Source organism: Perna viridis, chromosome 2, assembly GCF_037379345.1.
Source record: "Perna viridis isolate PV_CMFRI_1.1 ecotype Kerala chromosome 2, ASM3737934v1, whole genome shotgun sequence".
NCBI lineage: Eukaryota > Metazoa > Mollusca > Bivalvia > Mytilida > Mytilidae > Perna > Perna viridis.
This window is the reverse complement of record NC_142446.1, coordinates 44,835,845-44,863,292: the sequence shown is the minus strand read 5'-3', so window position 1 is coordinate 44,863,292 and position 27,448 is coordinate 44,835,845. Positions and strand designations below refer to the sequence as shown.

At 32.1% G+C, this 27,448-nt stretch overlaps 1 protein-coding gene and 1 non-coding gene across 2 annotated transcripts in view; both read left to right on the top strand.

The window, feature by feature from the left end:
* Window positions 1-25,184, top strand: part of LOC148625289 (poly [ADP-ribose] polymerase 1-like) — a 37,499-nt gene extending 12,315 nt beyond the window's left edge. The window contains exons 5-27 of the mRNA XM_088568759.1: window positions 65-204; window positions 591-677; window positions 1,880-1,970; window positions 2,971-3,087; window positions 5,160-5,242; window positions 6,491-6,610; window positions 7,065-7,169; window positions 7,849-7,991; window positions 10,543-10,688; window positions 11,777-11,846; window positions 13,576-13,653; window positions 13,932-14,064; window positions 14,582-14,780; window positions 15,153-15,278; window positions 16,728-16,811; window positions 17,074-17,196; window positions 18,379-18,501; window positions 18,878-18,976; window positions 20,936-21,088; window positions 21,906-22,033; window positions 22,435-22,496; window positions 23,069-23,189; window positions 23,679-25,184. Coding sequence (XP_088424885.1) covers window positions 65-204; window positions 591-677; window positions 1,880-1,970; window positions 2,971-3,087; window positions 5,160-5,242; window positions 6,491-6,610; window positions 7,065-7,169; window positions 7,849-7,991; window positions 10,543-10,688; window positions 11,777-11,846; window positions 13,576-13,653; window positions 13,932-14,064; window positions 14,582-14,780; window positions 15,153-15,278; window positions 16,728-16,811; window positions 17,074-17,196; window positions 18,379-18,501; window positions 18,878-18,976; window positions 20,936-21,088; window positions 21,906-22,033; window positions 22,435-22,496; window positions 23,069-23,189; window positions 23,679-23,751 — 2,604 coding nt within the window. The 3' untranslated portion in view covers window positions 23,752-25,184. The remainder of the gene's footprint in view (window positions 1-64; window positions 205-590; window positions 678-1,879; window positions 1,971-2,970; window positions 3,088-5,159; window positions 5,243-6,490; window positions 6,611-7,064; window positions 7,170-7,848; window positions 7,992-10,542; window positions 10,689-11,776; window positions 11,847-13,575; window positions 13,654-13,931; window positions 14,065-14,581; window positions 14,781-15,152; window positions 15,279-16,727; window positions 16,812-17,073; window positions 17,197-18,378; window positions 18,502-18,877; window positions 18,977-20,935; window positions 21,089-21,905; window positions 22,034-22,434; window positions 22,497-23,068; window positions 23,190-23,678) is intronic.
* Window positions 12,357-12,486, top strand: LOC148625290 (small Cajal body-specific RNA 8). The gene has a single exon (XR_015920500.1).
* Window positions 25,185-27,448: the final 2,264 nt, after the last annotated feature.

The window sequence follows — 27,448 nt, the reverse complement described above, 5'->3', positions numbered from 1 at the left end:
AATGACTCTTACTTGTTGAACCTACTTGTACCTGAACATACAAGCAATTTTATTTATTTTTCAGGATGCAGTTCGAATTTCAAAGAAAGACTATGATAGCCAGAGAGCTAAGATGTATGGTCCAGTGGATCTCTGGCACCATGTGGACTGCTTTGTTGAAAACAGAGATGACTTAGAGTTTGGAACAGACTGCAACCCTGAAAAGTACTTATCATGTGTTTAATTTTCATTTTTCAAGTACTTAATTGATTAAGATGTTGTTCGAAGTTGTTGTTTTTTTTCTATGAGATGGCTTTTGTTAACTGCTGTAGTGGTCTCCCATTCTCTTCTTGCCTTGAAAGTAGGAAGCTTTGGGTTAGATCTCGGATTTTGGAATTGGTAATACATTGGTTGCTGCTGCTCTGCCAAGCATGCCACACAGAGAGAGTGGCAAAAGCAGAATAATTTGTCTGAGTGCAGTGACATGGGTGTCTGTGGTCTGTTGCTTCTGCAAGCTAGCATGTTAAATATCCATCAAAATGAACTATCTTGTGGAACTAAAATGAAATTTTGAAGATACAAAATAAGTTTCAAGTTTTTTAATTCTGTAGAATGGTTGGATGGGTGAACATCAGAAAAGAAGATAAAGATGAACTGATTGAGAAGCTGGGCAAAGGTAGCAAATCTTCAGGTAACGGGTGAGTATTACTACATAGCCAGTAGTACTTAGAAGAATGTATTGAGGGTATGAGTGTTCTAGTATATATTTTTGTCACTTTCAGGGTTAGATGAGACATCACAAATAATCTAAACTCAATCATTTTAATCTTTTTTGAAAGTAATTAATTTTTATATATTTTTATTACTGATGACTAGATTAATCTATGAATAGCATACACACAAAGTAGGCTGTTGTTTTTTTATATGTCTAATTAATTAAAAAAAACATATTGATTAAGTCAGTAGTCAGCTAGCTCGAATTTCCTCTGACCTTGTAACCCTCCTCTTTTTTATTTGGATATTGATATGTCGGGTTGGGGTCAGAACAATGTGCCATACAAAAAGTTGGAGATTCAGAAGTACTGCAGAGTATCACCCTTCAACCCCTTATAACGACTTTCAAGTTGATATTGTGCATGTCACACTTACCTAGTTTGGAATCATTTTCCTGTATGCTGATATTATATTGGCTATAAAAATTACTTGTTTTTTTGTCGAAGTTTTTGATTACTTTTGGAACAGAAGGGTAGTGGATAGTAATTTTTCAGCGGAAATATTCTGTTAGATTCCGGTTTTAAAAATGGTGTTGCTCCGTTCCGAACAAAAAGCCTACCCTCTATTACGATTCAAAATATAAACAAAACAGGGTTTCTTGTGGAAAAGGATCAAGACTTTATAAAAATGTAATTTTTGTAGCAAGTATCACCATACAAGAAAATGATTCCAGAATCGAACTAGGTGGGTGTGACATTTCTGTTATTTTATTGATAGACAAGAAAGTGTGAAAATGATACCCATGAACAGCTTTTATACTCTGCCACACAAACTGGCAAGGTTCATGTATTATGTGATACTCACATCCTCAGAAAAGTTGCATGACTGTCTGTTTGTCCGTGCCCTCATTATTTTTATAATGATAACTTGAGAATGTATCAATAAATTTTATTTGAAACTTTTCACAGTTGTTTTGTGCCATAAAGTAAAGCCATTTTGAATATTTTGCAGTCTCCTTTTTTCACCATTACATGGCATGGTATCACTTAATGTTCCATTAATACCTTATTTCTTTTCTTGTTGTACACATCCTATGTTTCCCAAACTATGAAAAAATTATATATGGTTATTGTCATTTATTATTATCAATATGTTTAATATAAATGATAAATTTTTACATAATTAGAAAGAAGAGGAAAGGGGCAGGAGATGAAGGACCAGCTGGGAAGAAACCAAAGAAATCTAAAGAAGAGATTGAGGAAGAAAACAAGTTGAAAGTTTGTATATAAAGTCTTATGTAGACCAGTTTAGCATGGTGCCTGCCTCTACTTTCTAGCACCAAGTTGCCCTTAGCATAAATTTTACAATGTGCTCCCACATATTTTGACATTTTATACCACAACACTGGTATGAAGTCTATTTAATACAGGCTTAGAAAAATGCAAGTACATTGAAAGGTGGAATGCCCTGAAATTGTATTTTTTTACCCCGTACAATGGGTTCCATGTTTTCACTAATTTCTAGAAAAAAACCCTATAAAATAGTAACTTGAAATTTATTGCTTGTACATGTTTTGTGGTGTGCTTGAAATTAAAGTTAGTAGATTTTTACCTGCATCACCAATGGTGAAATCTGGTCAATACTCAGTCTGTCATACTTGGGTGTACCTACATTGTAACTCAAAAAATAGGTACCCAATAATATTGACACTTTGCACAGTTTTTATATACATAGTTTTGAAGATGTGCACCTCCTAATTAGGAGGAGTTTGACAAATTATTTCCTACATTCTTTGCATGTTATATCACTTATTGTCGTTAAGGGTACCTTTTTGTGTAATCTGGAACTGAAAAAGTATTGTACTATTGAAACTTTTCACAATGTTTATATACAAATTGAAGATATGCCTCTTGAGAAATTTGGCAAATGTTTTTGTACAGTTTAGTATATTTTTCATGACTTTATGTTGTTAAGGTACCTACTGTATGTAATCTGTAACTCAAATGAAACTTAAACTTTTTGCAGTGGTTATATACTTAGTGAAGATGTGCACCTTCTATTTTCGACACTTATTTTTAACTTGCTTAGTATTAATAGATATACTATAGATACTAAGATGCTTGTCTAGCCATTTTAGTTAATTTCAACATAGGTTTGCAAAAAACAAAAAAAACAAAAAAAAACAAAAAAAAATAGGTGCTCCAGTTAAGTGACTATATGCATCACAAGAAAAGTTGCATTTGTGTTTATTTTTACATAGAATTATTATGTTTGTAGGAACAAAGTCAGTTGATTTGGAAATATCGAGATGCCTTGCAGAAACATGTATCAAACCAAGCCATGAAACTTCTCTTGGAACTTCATGGACAGGAAATACCTTCCGGTGAAAGCAAGGTTTGTATATCCTGTAGGCAGGATATGAACATTGTATTAAGACTGCTGATATTAGCTTTTTAATTCATAGCATAAATATGTGTTGATTTTCTGCAACCACTTTGGTAAACTTTTGAAATAAAAACACCAACCAGTGTCATGACTTTCAATTAATTTTTTAGCTCACCTGGCCGTAAGCCATGTGAGCTATTGCCATCACTTGGCATTCTTCGTCATCTTTGTCGTTAACAATTTCTTCAAACATCTTCTCCTCTGAAACTACAGGATCGATTTGGCTGAAACTTAAGATGATTGTTCCTTAGAGTACAAAATGACTGTTTGGATTTTTGATTGGTTAAAAAACATGGCCGCCATTACAAAAAATAGAACATAGGGTCAGACAGTAGATTTTTGCATATATCTCCAAAAACGTTTAAGCAAGTTTAACCAATTCTGACATCGGGTCAAAGTATTTAGCATGATGAGATCTATCTGTGCCCAAAACTTGGTGAAAATCTGTTGACCCACATTGGAGTTATTGCCCTTTTTGGATGTTTTTTTTTTTTTGCTGTTTTTGATGTTATTGCTTTAAAAAATCTTCTCCTCAAAAACTACTATACAGAATTCAATGAAATTTGGTATTTTTGTTTTTTTAGTATATCGTAACCAAAGTGACTGTTTGGATTTTTCATAGGTTAAAAAACATGGCCAGTGTTACTAAAAATGGAATATAGGGGTCAGACTGCAGTTTTTTTCATACATTTTGGAAACTGTTAGGTTTAGCCAATATCTTCAATTGGTGAAATGATCCTTATAATAAGGCCTATAAAAGTTTCCAAGGGATCAAAGTTGTCAGACGACTCTGTGTAAGAGTTTTTGTCCTATTAAGGTGAAAAAGGACATTTTTTTTTCATAGTTTCATAGTTTTCAGCCAATATCTTGAAAATTATGATAGTTAGAATGAAACTTTCAATTGCTGAAATGATTTTTATGATTAGGCCTACAAAAGTCTCCGGGGATTAAAGTTGTCAGGCAACTCCATGTAAGAGTTATTGCCCTTGAAAGGCAAAAAAATGTGTTTTTAGCAGTTTTCAGTCCGTATCTTTTTACTATAGTATATAGAATGAAACTTTCAATTGGTGAAATGATCCTTATGATAAGTCCTACCAAAGTCTTTGTGGAGTCAAAATTGTTGGACAACTCCTTGTTAGAGTTATTTCTCTTGAAAGGCAAAAATTTAACCAGCTGAGTGATTCAGGCTCCTGGGAGCCTCTTGCTTCAGAAGTATTTCTGAATTAGTCACCTGAATAGTGGTCATAGACGGAGAACCTCTAGGTTTTTTTTAGCATTTTTAGGGAGACCTTTGTATTGCAGAATATTAATGGAATAAAAATTCATTAATACTTGAGGTATTGGTGTCTGACTTTCAAGTTTAGGTTGCAAATTCTGTACTCCCTTCCATTACTCAGGAGATTACCTATGTCTTATCTGTCACTACTCCTATACCACTGAATGGATTTGATTAAACTTTCATAGAATCTTTATTACATGTTTCCATTGTGCATCTCCTATTTTAGATCTTGAATCAAATCAATTTTGTAGTTTCACATAGAAAAATATGTGCTTTGTCCTTATGAATATGGGGACATGGTAGACTCATCTCTTAATCCTCTTACACCAACAAATGGAATTGAATAAAACTTTCACAGAATCTTTATTACATACTCTAATCGGCAAAGTGGTGATCCAATTCCATTCAGAGGTCGAGAGGTGCATGTTATCAAATGGAGAGTGGGGTATCAAGTTAGTGACCATTGTTCTCAGTTTAATGCTCACAGTTTTTCTAGTTTATTTTGGTCCGATTTTCAAAATAATTCCTTGTGAATGTCGATGCTTGTGTTTTTCAATCATAAAGAAGTCTCTGATGATTCTTTTAAGTTATAGGGATCTAAGGCTCTTAAAAGTGAACTTCTTTAAACTTTACATGTAATTAAATTCCAAATTTTGTGCAACATTGTGTCCAATGCAGTTGTTGTGTTTATAATGGAAGTGTAAGTATTTGGTTACATATAATTTCTTGTATTTATTTATAGCTGTTAGACACAGTGGCAGATTGTATGGCCTTTGGAGCTTTGAGTAAATGTCCTGAATGTAAGAAAGGACAGCTTGTTTATTCGTAAGTTTTACTGAGTATTCTGAAAAATTAAGTTCCTATTTATGAAAAGATGTCAATTAAAAAAAATGTACAGGTCTTGTAGTCTTCAAGCAAACTTAGAAAACTGAAAATTTATTCAGATTCTAGGGTCCAACCATTTATTTGTGTTAAAATTTCGACCCCAGTCTGAAAGAAGTATGCTCCAATTTTCCACAATTTTAGCAGAGAAATCACCAGAAGTATCTTGAAGTGTCTAAAATCATTGTTTCAAGATTTGTACATCAACAAAAATGAAATTTTAAAGATGTAAAAAATCCTCTCCTCACTCTACTGTATCAAATTTGTCATCCAGAGGTCACCTCAATGACTTCAGTACAAAAAAAACTGTAATATCGTCATCAGGGATTTAAATGAGAAATTATTTTAAAAATACTGTAAGGTTTGACCAAATTGATGGTTGTCAAAGTTAGTCATTTTTACCTAAGTAATGTCTACATACTTTCATTGAATAGCATTGAAATAATATGAGTAAGTAACAAATTTTATTTGGAATGGTCTTATTATAGGAATCACCCCATCTGTCTGTCTGTCCATCCGTCCGTCTGTCCACATTTCTTGTAAGCACAACTCCTTCTAAACCACTCAATGGATTTTGAGAAAATTTTATTAGAAGGAAGTGTATCATATGCAAATGTGCATGAATGAATCTAACTCAAGAGGGAGATAATCCAAATTTACAAGATAAAACCGCATAAGCACAACTCCTCCTAATCAACTGAATGGATTTTGAGGAAATTTTATAGGTAGGTTGGGTATTATATGTAGATATGCATGAAGGAATATAATTACTGTTGGAGGACCCGGAAGGGAGATTATCCAAATTTTTGGTTTTACATGCAAAAAGCTTGTAAGCGCAACTCCTTCTAAACCACACTAGAGATTTTGATGAAACTTTATGGGTAGGTTTGATACCATGTGAAGATGTGCACGCTAGAATGTATTACTGTCAGAGGACTCCAAAGGGAGATAATCTTAATTAAAGGTTTTATAACATTGTAAGTGCAATTACTCTGAAACTACTCAAGGGACTTTGATAAAATTTTATAGGTAGTTTGGGTGTCGTACACATATGTGCATGAAAGAATATGATTTTTGTTGAATGATGTGAAAAGGAAATAATCCAACAAGCATTAAACAGTTGAAGTGGGGGATATGCTCTTCATGAGCTTGCTCACAGTACTTCTAGTTTATTTTAACATTTTGTTTTAGGAGTGTTGGGTATAGGTGCACAGGCAGTGTGACAGAATGGACAAAATGTCAATATAAAACAAAGACTCCTTCCAGAAAGGCTTTCAAAGTGCCCAAAGAATACCATGATGTTGATGTGTTGTAAGTAAAGGCCAAAATATTAATGTCTTTTTCCTGCTATACTACCGACCCTTATTTTTCTGTGCCTACCTTAAACATTTTATGACCATTTAGATTGTTTAGATTGTTTACTTTATGTAAAATGTTTTTCAATAATAAAATAATTACTTTTTCAACCTACCTTATTTTTTTCTTGCTGGTAGCAGGTTTTTTACCTTAAATTAGTGAAGTACAACTTTTTTTATGTATTAAGTTATTTCTAGTGTGTTTTTTTCAAACTTAGATTCAACATATGGTATAAAATATTTCAGGTTTAGAAGACTATTGCAGGCCATTTTAAGGCCAAATTACTGAACAGTTGTAAAGTTAATTTTTAATATAAACATTGAGAGCCATTCAAATCAAGCTTTATTTTCCCTCTGAAAAAGCAAGGGTCTCATGGAGTAATATATTTCTTTGTTTGTTCTTAATTTAGAAAGAAATACAAATATGTAAAGAGAGAGCGTTTATTCCCAAAGCATGCTGCTGGAGATGAAGATGATGGACCTGTTAGCTCTTCTTTAGATTCAACAGACTCAGGGTTTGTATCAAGTCAGCAAAATCTTCTTTTAATGATGTCTCCCCAACTTTCTTGTTGTCCTGTCTCTGTCTGTTACACTTTTGTAAGCACAACTTCTCGAAAATTACTCTTAACAAATTTCATAAAACTTTGTAGGTAGTAAGGACATGATATGTAGTTATGCATGTTATCAGGTATTTATGATCCACTGAATTTTGTAGGAGTTATATATCTTTAAATCTTGGAATAGGGGAAGACTTATGTTTTGTAAACTTTAATTTCTTTGTTTACTTTGGGAGCAAAGGGATTCTGTCTGTAAGCCACATATTATTTTCAGGTTTTTCTTTGAAAAAGTGGGGAAATGGGAAAATTAGTAGACATGCGAACCCTGATATGATTTGATAAAAGTTTATGCTATTGCCTTGATCTAACCAAAATGTGCTGAATACTAATGTATATTTTTTCTATTATACCCCCACTCATTGAGTGGTTGGTATATTGGAATCACCTCTCTGTCCATCTTCTCAAAATTTGCTGAAATTATCTCCGCTCCAAATGGATGGGTGGATTTCAAATTTATGTGTGGCATTATATAGATAGGTCATATATTTTGGGTGCTGTCTTATATCAGCTTCCTTTACCATAGGGGGAGTATTCCTAGCAAGACAATGCATGCAACTTTATGTTTCAATTAATCTAGATGTAAACCATTGGAGGGTATGAAGTTTGTTATTGGGAAGACTGAGAAGTCTAAAGGTGAAATTACCAAGGAGATACAGAAACTAGGTGGTCATGTTGCTACCAAGGTGTCTTCTGATACTGCTGCTGTTATAAGTTGTAAAGGTAACAAGTTTTTTTTTGTTTTTTTCATTTTCTGAGATGTTTTGTTTTTTTATTGAACTTACTTAACAGATTTTTATGAAATTTTGTAAAAATGTAAGGCATCATGAAGGAATGTTATGAGGGGAGACAACCCTACTTTAGACTTTTATTGTCTCGCCTGCGATGAAAGTTGTGGAAGGCAAGCCTTAGGTTTTGCTTTTCCGGCGATAGCGTTCACAAACTTAACATTAAGTTTTCTGACAAGTCCATATAAACATGAACCCCTTATGCTTGGTCAATGCTGTTTGGTGTACAGATGCATTACCATCATTGTACACAAATGCATGCCGATTTTACACATATACCCCTGCAGTCATGGTCTGTTGACTTAGAAAATACAATGTTGAAGTTTAATGTTATGTTTTCTGATAAGTTCATTTAAACATGAACTCCTTATGCTAAGTCAATGTTATTTGGTGTACAGATGCATTACCATCATTGCATCACAAATTCATGCAAATTTTATGCATATACCCCCACAGCCTTTGTTGAGTTAGAAAATTTAATGTTAAAAGTTTTAACATTAACGTTTCTTATAGTTCATGTAGACATTTTTGTTTGAATTACATATTTACTTATATCTCTACTATCTCAATGTGATGCAATAAAAAAACAATAATCCCCAGCTACTCACTTTTTTGCCATTCATAATCACATGTTATATTAAAAAGAATTTTCTACTTGAAGTCTTTAATTTGTCAGATATTCCAATTCCTTATTCCTTTCCTATTTCATAATTTTATATACATTTAGTTATCAAACATATTGTAAAGATGTGACCTCTTTTTATACCCTGCCACAGGAAGTGTTGAGGTATTTTGTGATGGCCTCCAGAAAAAATTAGTTGAGTGTTCTTCCATCTGTTGTCTTTTGTAGTGGTAACACAATAATGATAATTTTATAATTCATATTATTATACAAAATATGAAAGCAAAACAAAAATTAATATTTGATTAACACACCATTATGTTGACAATATCGAACAGGCGAGACTTACCTGAATGATAGCAGTTTATGTTCACATGAAATTGGCCATCTTTTATTGAAGATTTTATGTTTATGTGTATGCAGTTAAATGGTTATTATGAGGTACTTTAGAAAGTTCAATCTCCAGTTTAAGTAAAGCATGAGATCATTTTTTGTTTTTATTTTTCCTTGAAGTGAAATGCACACCTTGAATCACAGAAAAAAAAATCAGCATGTGTTAACATGTCTGCAGTATTATGCCTTTTTTTCTCTCTCAACCATGATGATATGAATGATGATGTTGAATAAAGTCTGAAACAGGTTAAATGTTTTGATTGGCATAGTTGGGCCACAGAATTTTCCAAAGGATAGAATTTGAAGAACCATATGTGCATACCCATCTTTTGATATGCAGTGAAACTTCTCCAAACTGGCCACCACTGGGGCAAGAAAAAATGGCCAGTTTATATGGGTGGCTGGTTTTGTGACAAATAGCCGTGCATTTTAGGAGCTGTTTCCATTTTTGTGTTTTATAACCCTACACCTTGCCAGTGTGTTGGTCAAGACATGTATAATGCCAATTCAAAACTTTTGGCATTTTTTACAAACGGTACTGCCAACAAAATAATGTTCACGGTTTTTAAAGAATGTTTTTAAAGATCAAAGGGCTATTGATGGTAATTAATTATTAGTATTGTTTCTGTAAATTACCTATCAACTAAGTCTAATCATTTCACTATGTTGTTTTGGCTTAGGTACAGGTCACATTAATTGACAGTAAAAAGATCGTAAAGATCGAACTATTATATGACCCTGGTTGCCTGACGTGTGTACACACCAACTTGACAGCCAACCGGTGACAAAATGTAATGTCTGGATTGAATTTGTTGTTTAAACTACTGTCTACTGATGAAATGCAAACCGGTCAGTGAATGAATTATTAATTACGTAATATTATGTAATTATTTACAGTTTTGTTGACACATTTATTACAGGTGAACAATAACTGGGCAGCCCGAATCGAGAGGTTGTTTTAATTTGAAATATGTAACTAAAACTCTGAATGATCGGCCAATTAAGGTTTTAAGGGGTGGCCTGTCTATAGAAGACAAAACACACAGGTTTTAAGGTATATCGGCCGGGACTTTAGAAAACAGCCGGTTTGAAGGGAAGACTGCTTTTCTTAGGGTCCGGTTAGGAGAAGTTTCACTGTACATATATGTAAGGGTATATTTTTGTCTTGTTTGTTCATTGGTCCCTGTCTGGTCCAACAACTCAAAAATGAGTAATTTGGATTGCTTAATTGTTTTTTTTTTCTTTGTAAAAGAAAGCTTTTGTATGTTTTTCATTGTTATTCCAATTTTGTTTTGGAATTGTGAGACTTTTTTAGGTTCAGGTGTTTGATGTGCTTTAGCTCAGCTGTGTTTTTTTCATTATATACCCCTATTTACTGGGAAACATATTTTTTTTCTTTTGAAGATTGTATTTGTGAATTGTTTCATTCTTATTAAAATCAAGTCTGTATTTTTCAAAACATTATTCATAGCTGAAGTAACCAAGAAATCCACCAACATTAAGGAGGCAGAAAAAGCTAATATTCAGGTTGTTGATGAAGGTTTCCTTGACAGTGTACAGAAAGGTGGAGCAGTACTTATGATACAGAGTCATAACCTTGTATCCTGGGGTTCTGATGTAAGATTTATATGACCATCATATAGCATTTTCCCTGTAAGAATCAGGCAGTGGGTGAATCATGGTGAATAGAAAGTATTTCCACAAAATATGATTCCAAATGTTATCTGAAATGCAGAAATAGCACTCATTTCTTTTTTAATTGTCAGTAATTAGAGGTATAAATTATGTAATGCATTGCAATTTTCATTATCAAAGGGAGATAACTCACTTTTCATTTATGTTATTCTATTGTAACTTTGAACTCTCTTTTCTGCATTCTCTGACACTTCTAAGATGATTGAACTGTTAAAATACATCTTCAATAGACCATAAACCATGTGCCCTCATTGTCAAATTTGTGTGTTTTTTTTTTCTGAGCATGATTCGTTATTTTTCAATTTTGCCTGAATATTTATATGTATTGCTATGTACACTTCAATACAGAAGTTATTGCTGTATCTTTGTTATTGTGAAAAATGTGATTGATTTAGAATTGTGTAAATAAAACTTGCATTACTGCACTTTTAACAGTTAGATCTTAAATTGAAAAAAAATGACTAAATTGACTAAACCTTATTCATTAAAGCAGGCAATAATTTCTGACTTGGCAGTATGCAAACCCCTATAAATCATTTTTTTAAATCTATTATCTTGTCCATTCTAGTATGGAATCGCTGAAAAGAATTTTTTCCCTCCTATATGGATTTTAATTTGATTCCATTAGTAATACATGTAAAGTTGTCTCCAATTTTCCAATTGGCTTAACCCTCTTTTAGATTAATGATGATTCATTGTGTTCTTGGTTCTGTATGGTATTCAGACTTATATTTCACCACTTTGGTGTAATTGATAAGTTATTGTGCAGTTTCAGAGACAACACTACAACACAATACTGTTATTCCTTATGAGCAATGGCTTAGGTTACAGTTGAGTACTTTTTTAAAACTTGTATGATCAGGCTTCAAATATATTCTTTGATAAGCATCAAATAAGGTATACATTGCATTAGATTGGGGGGAACTTTTTGGAGCTCACTGTGCTGTAAGGAAGAAAAGTAACATGTAAAATACAAGTCTTTAAATGTGATGTATTTGTATATGTTTTAGCCATCAGGAAGAATAGTTCCATCTTCAAGTAAAAGTATGGGCATGAGTTCTTACAAACAGAAACAGGAAGGTATTAGTACTGTCAATTCTGAAAGAATTGGTATTTTGACATTTAAACTGGAAAGTAATTTAGTTGTTGGGGTAGTGAACAAAAATTCTGCATGAGTAATCTTGAAAGTATAGTATTGTGAGTTTAAATTATTCCTTTTTTAGTCAGTTGCATTTATTGCAATAATAAAAACATAGATGCAATATCTAAATTTACAGTCATTAATTTTAGTGAAGAACAGGAAACCAAGGCGTGATTGTTATGGGTCCAGTTTTTTATATTATTATCCATTGGATGCATATTTATCCACTGGATGACTTGTACAGATTATACTTGACTTATCCAGTGGATATAAACATTTGTCAAGCAGATAAATCATTTGAACATCTGGGTAAATCTACTTCAGTCTATACAAGGTTTCCAGTAGATAACTATTTGTCCAAAGGAAAAAGTTTTGAACAGCTGGTCCTATGTTATGTTTATTTTTTGTTTTTTTTCTCTGTTACCACAAATTATTTTTTTTCTCAACACTGGAAGTTAGATACTCATCTGAATTTATCATATTGTTCAGGTGACACTTTAATGCTTCCTATAACAAGTCACCTTCTGATGACTACAGTTTATCTAGTTAATGCTGTGGACAGATACGGGGTGTACACTCTCACTATAAACTATAGAGTTTTGCTCTGTCAGTTCTATTTTGTTTCTACAGAAGTCAAGCAGATTCTTTGATTTGATTATCAAGTGAAATTAGCTCTTACATTTCAATATTACATATTTTAGTTTTGTGTATTATTTAAGTCTAGGTATGTTTTATTTGTTGATGAAATAATTTAAATGTGTACAATCTATTAGGTTGATTACAGGGATTGACTACTATTTTTATAATTGTTATAGTTTATCTACTGGTGTATGGTATCAGACATAATCAATATTTGTGTGGAAATTCATGATTATTTTGACCCCAATGAATGAGTGGGTGGTATATTGGAATCACCTTGTCTGTTTGTCTATCCCAATTACATATCAATTATCTTGTCCCAAATGGATGGACTGATTTCAAATTTGGTAGTGTAGCTTTATATAAATGGGGCATACATTGTCAACATTAGGTGCTGTCCAATTTCATTGCATTTTGCCATTTTTCATTATATGGAATGATCAAGAAAATTTTCATCACAAAAATCTTGGCTCCCAATGGATAGGTTGACTTCGAAGTTAGTTTTCTTTTCTCTTTATATCAACTTCCTGTAAGAGTGAGGGTATACCAAGCACAACAATGCAAACATTTTCTTAACTCAAATTAACAAATATATTTAGGAAGTAACATTAATACAGAACAATAAGTGGCAGGCATATTTTCTTTGAAAAGTGTTTTAATATTTTCTCTACCTTACAAGTTTCATTGATACCAAAATTTGCTACTCTTGTTCAGACCAAAATCAAACTCCAATTGACCAATAGGTTAAAGTTTATATTTGTGAAGATCACTATTTTGACGACTTTGCCACCTTTGACCAGTGACTTGAGTGTAACAAATTTCAAAAAAAATTTTTTTTTCATTTTGACTATTTTGGGTGCTTATAGGCATCAGGTTCATTCCAACTCAGCGACAGAATTGTGTTTCATTATTGGTTAGTACAAACCTGGTCTGTTACAATGGATGTAAGTTAGGAGAAATAGAAGTTGAATACATCCTATCTGATTGGAAAGTGTCCATCATCCTTAACTTTTCTATTTCTATTTACAGAGAAATATTTTACCAAGAGTGTTCCTACTACTATGAAGATGAAAGTAAAAGGAGGTGCTGCTGTTGATCCTGATTCAGGTACTGTAATGACAAACGGTAAAATTTGGCAAGTTTGTGATTTATTCACAGATTCATGGATTTCGGCATTACAATATGGATTCTTTATTTTGTCGTACCTATTCTTCTGGTTTTGCCTACCACCACTTAGTTGTTGTTCCTGGTATCTCATCCCTAGAATGGTAAAAAAATATTGAAGATGTAGGTTGCAGTTTTCTTGAAATTTATCCTATATACTTGAAGTTACTAAACATTAAATGCTATGAAAAGTGATTTGATCTTATTTTTCGTTTCCACAGGCCTTGAAGACAGTGCCCACATTGTGGAAAAGAAGGGAGATATATTTAACTCTGTATTAGGATTGGTTGATGTAGTTAAGGGTACTAACTCTTACTACAAAATACAAGCATTGGAGAGTGACAAGGGTGGAGCGTAAGTCTTCTTAAGAAAGATCAAAACACAAATACCAATAGGGAAAACAAAATCTTAATCTGTTAAACTAGAAACACATATTGAACAGTATGTAAATTGCTGTTTTAACCCTTAAGCTGCTACATGCAACTATTGTCGTTCCATTATTTTTATTAACGTTTGCTAGGTGCGACTGTTGTCGTTTTTGGTAGTCAGTTGTTTATGGTCGTTCTTAGACAATGAAGGGAATTCCTGAAGTTGTAATAATGGAAATAAATTCAATTAGGCATTTTAATTGATTGAAATCTGGCATATTTTTGAAATTCTCTGTTTTTAAGAATTATAAGGATAAAATCTAAGGGAAATTTATGTATTGATGCATAATACACACCCCCATGCTCTTGAAATGATTTCTATGTAAAAATATGCACAATATAGACACCAAAATCCAGTAGTTTTATTTGTTGATTTTGTTAAGAAATATTTCTTGTACCCATGGGCTTCATTATTATTAGATGGGCTGTTTTTTCTATTGTAGATGGTGGTTGTTTAGAGCATGGGGAAGAGTTGGAACTACTATTGGTGGCAACAAGCTGGAGAGATGTGGTTCACAAAATAGTGTAATAGACCAGTTTAAAGCCCTGTTTGTTGAGAAGACTGGGAATCATTGGGAAGACAGAAAAGACTTCAAGAAAATCCAGAATAAATTCTATCCATTAGAAATTGATTACGGAGATGTAAGTTACCAGTTTGGACAGGCACATAATGAAAAATTTAAGAGATATGGTGAAAGGAATCAACGAACTTGTGTTTCTTCCCTAATCCATGAAAGTTGGTGTCAAAGACTTAAGTACTTTCACAGTATGGAAACATTTGATTGGGACTAAGTAGCGCTAATAAATAAAAAACTAGTTAATAATTATTAGTATGATGATTATGTTCTACATTTGTTATCTGACCAGTGTTTTTATTTGTACAAAACATAATTCTTCAGTATTGGTCTGTTGCAATTTCTCCTATGTATATAACTATATGTACATACATTCTAATTGCTCTCTTTTATAATGAATTTACATATACTGTAAGATTTTTTATACTTTTTTTTTCAGGATGAAGATGAAGTGAAGAAATTGGACATATCCTCATCATCTTCAAAACTTCATAAGACTGTACAAGATCTTGTTAGGCTGATCTTTGATGTTGAAAGCATGAAGAAAGCCATGTTGGAGTTTGAGGTAATATTCTAGAAGCTTATTGTACAGTGAAAGAATTTATATGAAGGTTTTGCAAATTTCATTTATTGATGCATTAAATAAATCAGTAAAACATTCAACCATTTAAAGGACTTTTTTTAATAACAAAGAACTGAAATAGGAATTGAATTTTTAAATTCAGATATTAAATATAGCTTTTAATGTATTAAGTTCAAGAAAGAAATTGAAAGACTTTAAGGAGAACACAATTTGTCTTTGGGGGATTTTTATCACAGAGGTTTTTATGCAGATTTTACTTATCAGAGAAAGTTCTAAACTGTTAGCAATGTTGTGAAATCTCAAAAACTTTAATTCATGGAATGACTGTGGAAATTAAAACTACCTTATTTTCCGGACTGTAAGTCAATATTTTTTTTTCAACTTGACATATATAATGATTTTTCAAGAAAAAATGTTCATCTTCAATGCATTTCATTAGATTTGTTTAATTTCAATTGTTTTAATTCAAAATTTTGGGTAAACTGCAATCAAGGAAAGCTGTTGCTCAAAACAGTCTAACCGCTGATCGAACTCGAAGATTGTTGATCAGTGCCGCTATCCTTTATGAATGAATACGACAATGTTAATATAAACTTTGAAATTTCGAAACTGTGAAAATATATAAACAAACTCTAGAAAATACTTCAACAAAACTCTTTTTTAACTGGAAAGACATTATTAAGTGTTCCGGAGTTAGCATTCCTTTAATATGCAAATTTATACCTATTTATGGTATGTCGTAACACTTTCGTATGTGGCTCAAATTTTAACCATTAAGGTTTTATCTAAATGGCTAATTGCAGTCAAATTTACAGATAACAATTAATTTTTATTGTATTTCACAATACCAGGTAATATTGTTTATTATTTACTGCTCGTAATTATGACCAATTCATCAAATGAATTTCCCGCTTATTTCACACATGGGTGCCCACACTTGACATGTTTACGATTTGGAACACCTGATGATCTCAGGCTTTAGAGCCATTGACTCTCCATGTAATACAAATAATTGAACTGGCTGACAAAGTACACTTTAACAAAAACACAAATATTAATTTAATTCAAAAATACTGTACAATTTAACAATGCTGGTATAATATGCTGTTAAAAACAAACCGCTCAACTCAGATCTCCGCTGACACCTGTAATATAAATGCATGTCTGACCCTTGACTTATCTATGTTTTTTTTCATCGATTTTGGTCAAAATTAGGCCATTCAACTTATATTCCACATCAACTTATAGCCTGGAAAATATGGTATCTACTGTGTCATAAATATTTTTAAAGTTTTGTGGCACCCATATCTTGATGTAAGAGAAATTTTAGAAAGAATATGAAATACTGTGATGTAAATTTATTTGTTCTTGCTGATTAACCATTAAGTAAATACACTTTTACTAATGTATGAATAATTTTGCCCTTGACAGATTGATTTGAAGAAGATGCCTCTAGGGAAACTTTCCAAGAGGCAAATTGAATCAGCTTATAAAGTCCTCACAGAATTAACTAAGGTATGTGAGTTAAGCACTTGTCTGGCACATATTTCATAGTGAGCAGTATAAAATTGAAAATAAATATAAAAATGCTCAAGTGAAAGTAAGGGTTAAAGATACCAGCTGCATGCTGATTGAATGCTGCAAGAATGAATAGATAGAACAAGAATGCATTTAAAATTTTTTTTCTTGTAATGGTGCGCAGCCTTAAAAATTAAACAGCTGTGTTCGATAACTTAGTAAAATCTTAACTATTATATCATTTCCTTTATTGCTGCAGTTGATGGAGAAAGGTGGAACACAGACCCAGTTTTTAGATGCTACTAACAGATTTTACACTCTTGTACCACATGACTTCGGAATGAAGAAACCCCCACTTCTAGACACTGCTGAAATCGTCAAAGTAAATTATTTTTTTATGCAACAAATTTGTGGTATGAATAAATACTCTGAAATAGGTAATTACTGCTCATTTGCCATGCCCATAGCATATGGAGAAAGAGTATTGGCTGATTTGCTCTGTGAGAGTAATGGTATCTACATGTTTTCCTGTGAGTTATTTGTTCTTTTGAGCTAGCACAATTATAATCTGAATCGGAAAACATTATTATGTACAAGTGACAAACTAATAAGAAGTATGCAACAAAAATCATCTTTATATGTATCAAACAAAAATCATTTACTTGGTGTTAATATGTAGATCAATCATAAGTGTTCATATCCGTAGGTAAATTGATATGACAATGGGTATGACAGTGTCATAAAAAAATCATAGAAATTCTCTCTAGGTTAAGAAAAAATGTCTGTTCTTTGGATGAAAAATAGGATAGATAAGTTGGTAGGTAAAATCATTTTATTTTTTAAAGATCTATTTTATATTGACACTTATTGGATGATTTCTTGACTTTCTTAAATACTGCTCAATTTAAAAAAAAAATGATAGTTTAGCTGCATTTAAGTAGCAGTTTTTAAAAAAAATTAGGCTGGAGGTGATACATGTATGTCAACCCCCCCCCCCAAATTTACTGTGATTTCTTGCTCAAAAACAGCCTTAGTTTTTCATTTTGGTGTTGTACTCTTGAAATAAAATTTATATAGATTGTACATGACAATAGCACTTTGCAAGAACTATCACTCATGATTTGGTTGATTTTAGAGGGATGTTAAACTGTAGTTTTCTCAAAATTGCAAATCTAAATACAGAAAGGACTATTGTCACATAAAAATATAGCATGTGTAGACCAAAAAAGCATCATTTGTTCTGTGGGTTTTTCTACACCTTGACTCATTTTATCACAGGCAGTGTCTTAATTTTATTTGTACTGGTACTTAATAAAAAAAAAAGCAATAAAATGTGCTAGGATAGGGAGAAAAATTGTTCAGGTTGGGTTACCTTTAATCAGACAAGTTTTTTTTTTCTCTTGACCGTAAAAATGAAGACAATGAACAACACTTTTACATATCAGGAGTTTAGCATTCCAGCTAAAAACAACATCACTCAATAATTCTTCAAATTTGATGATCCAATGTGATAAAATACTCAAATGGCAAGAGGAATGTTATATGTAGATGTAATCTATTGTAGTCTAAGACAGAAATGTTAGACAATCTTCTGGAGATAGAGATAGCCTACAATATGTTGAAAGGAGGAAGTGCTGGAGAAGATCCTATTGATAGTCATTACAAGAAACTTAAGACAGAAATTCAGGTAAAAATGGATTAGATACTACCAAAAATGAATAATGGGTTGTATTTGTACTTAACCTGCTGGTGCCTTTTGATGTGTACACCTTTATCAAGGCATCCTTAGTCAAAATCTGACTGTTACCATGAAGGGTTAAGAACACCATGTTATTAAAAAGGAGCAGTTCATGGTTTACTGAAATTTCATTAAATGATTTTTAGTACATTTTGTTGGGATTCAGAAATCAAGATTTTACATTAAAAATCCTTAAAAACAACTTAAGAAATTTTCTAGTGCATAACTTTCAAATGTTATTCTCTCAAGCCAATTTTTGGTTTGCTTTTTTGGTACATGATGGCAAAAAATAATTTGATTGGTTGAAATTTTGATCTTTTCTCAGCCACTTGACAAATCTACAGATGAATTTAAGAGGCTTGTAGAATATGTAAAGAATACTCATGCATCAACACATAACCAATATGAGTTAGAAGTTGAAGAGGTAAATATTATTATTTGAGATAGCAATATTTGTATTTGAAAATAATACCCTTTATTGTCCCATGCTTTTTTTGTAATGCTTGTACCAAATCAGTTTTGTTTTTGGTACGTGGCCTTATTATGAAGAGTTACAGATTAAGTTTGACTTATGGTTATGGTTGAATGATTTTTACAGAAGTTATGGCCCTTCGACTTAGAAAATTTCAGTTAATTGACAGTTTTCCACACTTTTTTTTGTAATGCTTATACCAAATAAGTTTGTTTTTGGTATGTTGCCTTATTATGAAGAATTGCAGATTAAGTTTGACTTGGTTACAGATGAATAAATTTTACAGAAGTTATGGCTCTTGGACTTAAAAAATTTCATTGAATTTACAGTTTGACACTTTTTTCTTGTAATGCTTTTACTAATTGATTTTATATTTCGTATGTAGTCTTACTATAACAGTGTGGGAAACCATTTTTTTCCCCAACTTGCCATTCTGGCTAGTGGAATATTGATCTTGCTAGCCAAATAGAAATTCAACTAGCCAATTTTTTTTGGTTTTTTTTTTCTGTACTATCATCTGTTTTCTCTTGGATTTGACTATCTTCTGCCTTTCTTTTTCTTTCTTTAACTATCTTTTCATTTGTTTTTAAATTTATCAAAAACTTTTCCATTTTCGAATATTCCCTCCCATTGAAGTTTTTCATGTACTTTACAGTAACAAAATAAGTACTCCATTTCTGAACTCATATTTTAAAAATAAAATTATATTTCAACAGATTCAACATCATGAAACAAGAAAATGTTTATCATTTGCTTCTTGTCCATTTTTATTTTGACAATAAACAACTAATTTGCAAGGTAACAAATCTTAAATTACCAAGATAATTTCGTTCAAATACTAATACGAGATCGGGACCATGGCATAGGTTTTGGAACATCTGGTTTACTGTAAATCAAAATGGCAGATCGTAAACAATGCTTTACAAGTCAATAAAATTGTGTATATCATGCCAAAATTCACTTGACATATTCAAGCTAAACTTCTTAAAAAGTAGGGAACATATTTTTAATGTTTGATGTTAAGGAACGTTTTACTAAATAACCTGTTGGCTGGTTAACTTTCCTTGGAACTTGCCAATCAAATGAAGGTAGCCAAATTTTCGAGTGTAAGCTAATGAGAATTCCCCAAAATACACATCTACTGGTATTTGGCAAGCTGATGAGAGGTGGTTTCCCACACTGTATAAGAAGTTATAGATTAAGTTTGACTCTGGTTATGGTTGAATGATTTTTACAGAAGTAACAGCCCTTGGACTAAGAAAATTTTGGTGAATTTACAGTTTTCAGCACTTTTTTTGTAATGCTTTTAGCAATTGATATTATATTTTGTATGTAGTCTTTCTATGAGAAGTTACAGGTTAAGTTTGACTTTGTTTAAGGTTGATTGATTTTTATGGAAGTTTCGGCCCTTGAACTTAGAAAATTTCAGTGAATTTAAAGTTTTCCACACTTCTTTTTTTCGCGGGGGACATTGGAACACTGTTCTTTTATTGTACATAATAACTTAATAAATATATATATATATTCATGAAATATTTATACTCTACACAATGTTGCAGAGGGTGAAATATTTTTGTCAGTCCTCCTATTTTCATTGCAACTCCTTTCAAACTATTGAACCAAATGCTATGAAACTTGGTATGTTGTATGGACATAGTATGTGGTTTGGACCAATAAAATTGATGTTATATTTTTATTATATTGATGAGCAATCATTTATCAACTGTTAAGATATAATTATGTTACCCTCTGAAAATTATTTCTTGATATTACCATTCATGCGATGCAGGTCTGCCACATGCATTGCATGAATGGTAATAACATTATCATATATTTTTAAATCATTTAACCTAATTGTCATTAGAATTGGCAGATTAATAGATTTCTTACTTAGTATCCTTATCTTTATAGGTGTTTAAGATAGAGAGAGAAGGTGAGGTTGCACGATACTCTCCCTTCAAAGATCTTCACAATAAACAGCTATTATGGCACGGTTCAAGAACAACAAACTTTGCTGGAATTCTATCCCAAGGTCTGCGTATAGCTCCTCCAGAGGCTCCTGTGGTAAGTGTATACATAAATATGACAATAATCATTAAAATTGAAAAAAAGAAAGGATATGGTGAAACACAACAAATGCACCAGTGCCCAACCCAAACACAAATTAACAAAAACCTTCAGTGTACACATGAGGATTATTACCTGTGCCTGGTTTCATAAAAAATTTCAAATTGAGGTTTTCGTCTAATCCTTCCTCAACACAAATTTTGACCAATCCGGCCTCTGGAAATTGAAGATTTGAGGAAATTCTCAATTTGATATTTTTTTCATGAAACCCAGGCCTAGAGGCCTAATACATGTTAATGACCAACTTTCAAATTAAAGAGGAGACAATCCAATGTCAGGTGACTCGCTAGCAGTATACAGTATAAACTGAATTCAAGAATTTTTCATGTCACAACCTAAGATATTTTACATATAAATCAATACATTTCTCCCATAAAATTCATTGGCTTAAACTTGTGAATCCCTCATACAAATGATTTTAAATTTATTTTGATGGATTGTGTTGGCTTTATTACTTGCATCAACTTTCTTCTTGACTTGTCTGATACTGGGAACCTTGCAATTTTTCACTATGAAATGGGAAATTTTAATTGCAAAAATTGGCTGCTACTGGGCAGATTCATTTCAAATTTGGTATGTGGCTTTACATATATAGGTAAAGGGCATACATTGTATGTGATTCTGGTTGCTGTCCAATATCAATTCCTGAATGGATGGGGTATACCTAGCATGACAAAACATGCAACTTCATTTTTAGTAGTGCATTACAGTATCTATGATAGTTTTAAAGAATAAAAACTCTTTTTGTTTGTAGACTGGTTACATGTTTGGTAAAGGTATATACTTTGCTGATATGGTATCAAAGAGTGCTAACTATTGCCGTACCTCTAAAGCAGATCCAACAGGCCTAATGCTGCTCTGTGAAGTTGCCTTGGGTAATATGTAAGTATATGCATGTTTTTTCAAAAGACATTTATGACTATGATGGGTCATTCCATTTGAATTATTTTTCCATGACCACAAAATGTATTGTATTTGTATAATGGTATGATGCTTTCCTTGATATCTACATTGTTGTCATGTTTGTAAATGTGTTAAAGGAATGTAAAGCTAACAGCTGTAGTTTAAATAATAGACTCATATTAAATGATTTGGTAGAAGTGGGTATCAGTAAATAAAATCATCAATTTCCATTGTTGCCTGTAAATTTGTTTAATTACCGTAGCGAATAGCCTTAATTGTCACATGATTGTGCTTACCTTGATTGAGTCTGACCAAAGCCAAGTCTTAGACTTTGCTTTAAAGTACAATCATTTGTTACAATGAGGAACTTCAATTTTCAGGTATGAATTACTTGGATCAGAGTATGTTACAACATTACCCAAAGGAAAGCATAGTACAAAAGGTAATGACTTGTACTGTTTACATTGCAACATAGCATCCATTATACACAAATCTACAGGTCATTTTTACAAAGAATTGACATTGACAAGTTCTATTCTTAGAAGAATATGTGTTAAATTTTCTTTAAGTCAAACCATTTTCTCTTCAGTCTTTTTTGATATAGCATTTTGTACTTAACAGTGAATAAAGCCATTGTTTTATTTTACTGAAGTTTGGTTTAAAAGGGGTTTATATGTTATTAAATTATTATTGAATCAGGAGATTTTTCAAGCATTTATAAAGAGTGTTTGATAGTCTATTCAAGGTTCAGTGTGGCAAGGCATTTTTATGTCACCAACACTCCTCGTTTTTTGTCCCTTTGAGTTACCCCAGTGTTTGGATGCTCACTTAGAGTGCAGGAATGGGGGGTTTGATCCATGGCAGAATCATACCAAAACCTAGCAAGCTGGTAATTACTGCCTATCCCCTAGCATGTGGCATATAAGAGATAAATTACGCAAAATATTTGTGATAAAGCAGTAAACTACAATCAATCAATGGACTGTTCTTACATCCATGTTGTTTAATTTACAGGTATTGGAAGGACTGGACCAGATCCTAGTATGATTTATAATGATAAGGATGATGTTAAGATACCAATGGGTAAAGGACACCAACAACCTGATGGCAAAAACTCAAGTCTTTTGTATAATGAGTATCCTTTTATAATATGCACTCTGATGACAGTAGTAATTCTCACAAATCCTTTATAGGTCGTTTCATGTAAGTTTAAAAAGCTGATTGTCTCTATATACAAAAGATGTATGTTGGAAATCTTTGAAATACTAATGAACTTAAAAAAATATGACCTTTTGAAATTGATTGATTTTTCTTATTAAGAACCTTTAAATTTAAAGATCGCCTGAATATAGCTGAAATATTGCTGCTCAGGCGTTAAACCCTAACAATCGGTCAATCATAAAATTTAAAGTGACAGGGACCAATGAAAAGATAGTTTTTCGGTCAGAAAACACTTTTAGCTTTTGCCTTAATAATTAAAGACAATTTTTTTCACCTTAGTTAGTCACCATCATGAAAGCAGGTCTAGTAGCCATTCCACTCTGTCTCTCACAGTCTACCTTTTAACAACCTTATTTAGCCTGTGTCTAGTCCTGCAAATTTATTTCCTTAACCAAAATCCCAGATTTATTATCTATGACATTGCACAGTGTAACATGAAATATCTGCTTAGGATGAATTTCAAGTACAAGTGGTGAAACACATCAGTGATGTATGGGAATGATGTACAAACAGTAGTAATTTAAAACCTTGACATCGGCATCATTAGCGTCTTTTTTTTTTTTTTTGTACAACACTCGCCATGAAGGCAGCTAGTTACAGTAGTTATTGTTTAGAATAATTAATATGGCTTTATTTCATGAACAAAGAGAAAAAAACAGAAGTTAATTTACCCAACTTCTTTTTTAAATCACTATTCATGAGGCTAGTATTGTATTTATCGAGTACTTTGATGGATGATGTTTCTGTTTGAAATACTGTATAAAAACAATAGCCATACATTATTTTATCTTGGTTGAACTAGTAAGTGTTGTGCACATCACGGTTTGATTTAGCACAGTTTATATTAGAGGAAAACAATATGACCTTCAATAATGTTAAAAATAGATTTTTTATAGGAACTTTCATTTGCAATGAGTAAATATAGACTGCAACAGATTAGACATGTAATTGTTAGTGATTTGTTGTTTGTAATATGTTTTGTGTACTCTGTTGAGATTGCAGTACTTTATTATAGAAATTTTTTTACTGGTAAGCAGTGTTCTGGGATTCCTATTTCCCGTTACCCAGGGCAAGTGAAATTTGGATCAGGGAAAGTTAGGTACTTAGTTACACTTTCCCCATTGCAAGTTGAAAACTTCATATGCTGTAAGGATTTGTTTTGTTAGGAAAGCAGTCATTGACTGTGGGAAAGTTGATTTTATATGGATTTTTCCTGAGGAAACATCAATTTCTGAAAAAATCCTAGAACACTGGGTAAGATTGAACATAGCAAAATTAGCAAGGTAATTTGTAGCATAGTAATTTTTATTACATATTTACTACTAAAACAACTGAATGTTTAAATAATTATTGAAATTTAACTTGTGGCGGTAAATTTTTAAAAACTATATCCTTCACTTTTCTATTAAACTTTATGATTAAACAAAAATGTGTTAAGTGTAAAATTTGTTATATATCTAATCAATTCTCCTTCTATGGGGATATCATCACCGATGGCTAATTTTAAACTTATAGTTTTTGCAGCTCATAAATTTAATTAATGTATTGGTTTTTAATGTTTTTTTTTTTTTGGTTTTTTTTGTATCATTCCAACCGGATATGTATGGTCAAAAGCCTTTAAGGGAATCAGATGATGATTTTTTATGAATATTTGACTGGATGTAAAACATTTCATCTTCTTTGCTCTTCACTCTAATTTTAGTATCGACTTTCTGAAACAAAACTCAGGATTGTGTTATTGTTCTTTAAAGCAGTATCTTTTTATTTGCTTCTAGAATATTATTGTACAATTTTGAAAAATAGATCATTGAGGACTTGCTGACAAATAGGAAATTTTGCAGTAGATGTTTATTGTGAAATTAATTCATTCAATTAGAAGTAGTGACAGTAAAAACTTGAAAATCTTGAATTGTTTTTATTTTTAACTCACCTTGCTGGAAGGCCATGTGAGCTATTGCCATCACTATGTGACAATTGTCGTTATCTGTCTTTGTCTGTCGTCGTCCCCCGTTAACTTTTTCAAACATCTCCTCTGAAACTACTCAATAGATTGTAACCAAACTTTGCATGAATGTTCCTTGGGATGTTTTTAACAATTCTTGTGTGGGGATTTTTGATCTGGCAAAAAAAAATGGCCGCCCTTAGTGAAAATAGACCATAGGGATCAAATTGCAGAATTATACATATAACTCAAGAACAGATGGGTTTAGCTAAAATCTGGTAGGGTAAAATTGTTCAGCGTGATGGAATGGACCTTTGCTTAAATTTTCAGAAAGATCCGTTGACAAATGAATGAGTTATGGGTCATGAAATGATTTTTTTCCCTTTAAATCTCCTCTTAGACAACTGGCAGGATGGATTGTAACCAAACATACCTTGAAAGTTTGTTAGGATATCCTTAACAATTTGTTATCTGTCAAAAATAGGACCACTACTAATAAAAGTTGATGACTTGTTGAAATTAATTGAAAACCAAAAGGGTTTAGCCTAATTTTCTAAAATCTGGTATGGGTAAAATCCTTCAGCATAATGGAATGGACCTATGCCGAAATTTTCAGAAAGATCCATTGACAAAGGAATGAGTTATAGGTCCTGAAATAGATTTTTTTTCCAGAATTTTACATTTCCAAATTTGAAAATCTTCTCATTTAGAACTACTGGATGTATTGAATAAAAACTTTGCATGAATGTTATACAGAACATATTTAACAATATATGCATGGGAATTTCTGATCTTGCTAAAAAAAAACATGGCCAGCGTTACTAAAAAAATACCATAGGGGTCAAATTGCAGAATTCTACAAATAACTCGAGAACAGTTGGGTTTAGATAAAATCTGGTAGGGGTAAAATTGTTTAGTGTGATGGGACGGACCTATGCCAAAATTTTCAGAAAGATCTGTTGACGAATGAATGAGTTGTTGGTCCTGAAATAGATTTTTCCCCGAATTTTACATTTCCAACTTTGAATATCTTCTCCTCTGAAACTACTGAATGGATTAAAACAAAACGTTGCATGAATGTAATGTAGAATATTTTTAATAATCTGTGGGTATTTCTGATCTTGCTAAAAAAACATAACAAGCATTACTGAAAATAGACCATAGGGGTTAAATAGAAGAATCATGCAAATAACTCAAAAATAGTTGTGTTTAAATAAAATCTTGCAGGGATTAAAATTATTCAGCATGATGGGATTACCTACATGTATGCCGAAATATTCAGAAAGATCCGTTGACAAATGAATGAGTTGTGGGTCATGAAATGATTTTTTTCTTTTAAATCTCTTAGATAACTTGCAGGATGGATTGTAACCAAACATACCATGAAAGTTTGTCAGGATATCCGTAACAATTTTTATCTATGGAAAACATGACCACTACTACTAAAAGTTGATGACTTGTTGAAATTAATTGAAAACCAAAAGGGTTTAGCCTAATTTAGCAATCTGTGACTCCGAAAGGATATGCATATTGAAGACGAGCACCTTCTATTATGGAGACCACTGATAAATATGTAACTACATTTTAGCATATTGAATTAGGCGTTTCCGGTAACTTAATGTTGTGGATGCCACCTACTTTAACAATCTGTAACTCAAAATGTATTGAATCAATGTCATTCAAACTTTGAACACTGTTAGTATACACATAAAGGATGTAAACACAATATTAATATTCGATAAATTTACTATTTATTTAGCTCGTTGAATTTATCATTTGTCGTCACTTTCTGTGTGTAATCAGTAATTCAAATAGTTTTGAACAAATACAATTTTATTCCGTCATTTTTTGAAAAAAAAATCAGGACATCAGCTATTAAACTTGGATTGAAATTTATTATCTGCACTTGTCCTAACCCTAATCTATACATACCAGAGAAATAGGTGTTATGTTCCATATTTTGGTAATTCAGGGGTGAGAAAAATAGATAATGCCACTTACTTACATGTACCATAACGAAAATGAAAATTAGTTAAACATAATGTTGTACTGTTATCCATATAGAAAAAATGGTATGAAAGAATAACCAAGAGAACCAAGGTTCTAGCGGAAATCAAAAAGAATGTAATCCAGGGACAAAAACCAGACATGGAAAACAGACATACACAACATGGAACATGAAGCAACCAAAGCAACAATAGTAAATGAGCAAATCGGACTCCACTAAAAAC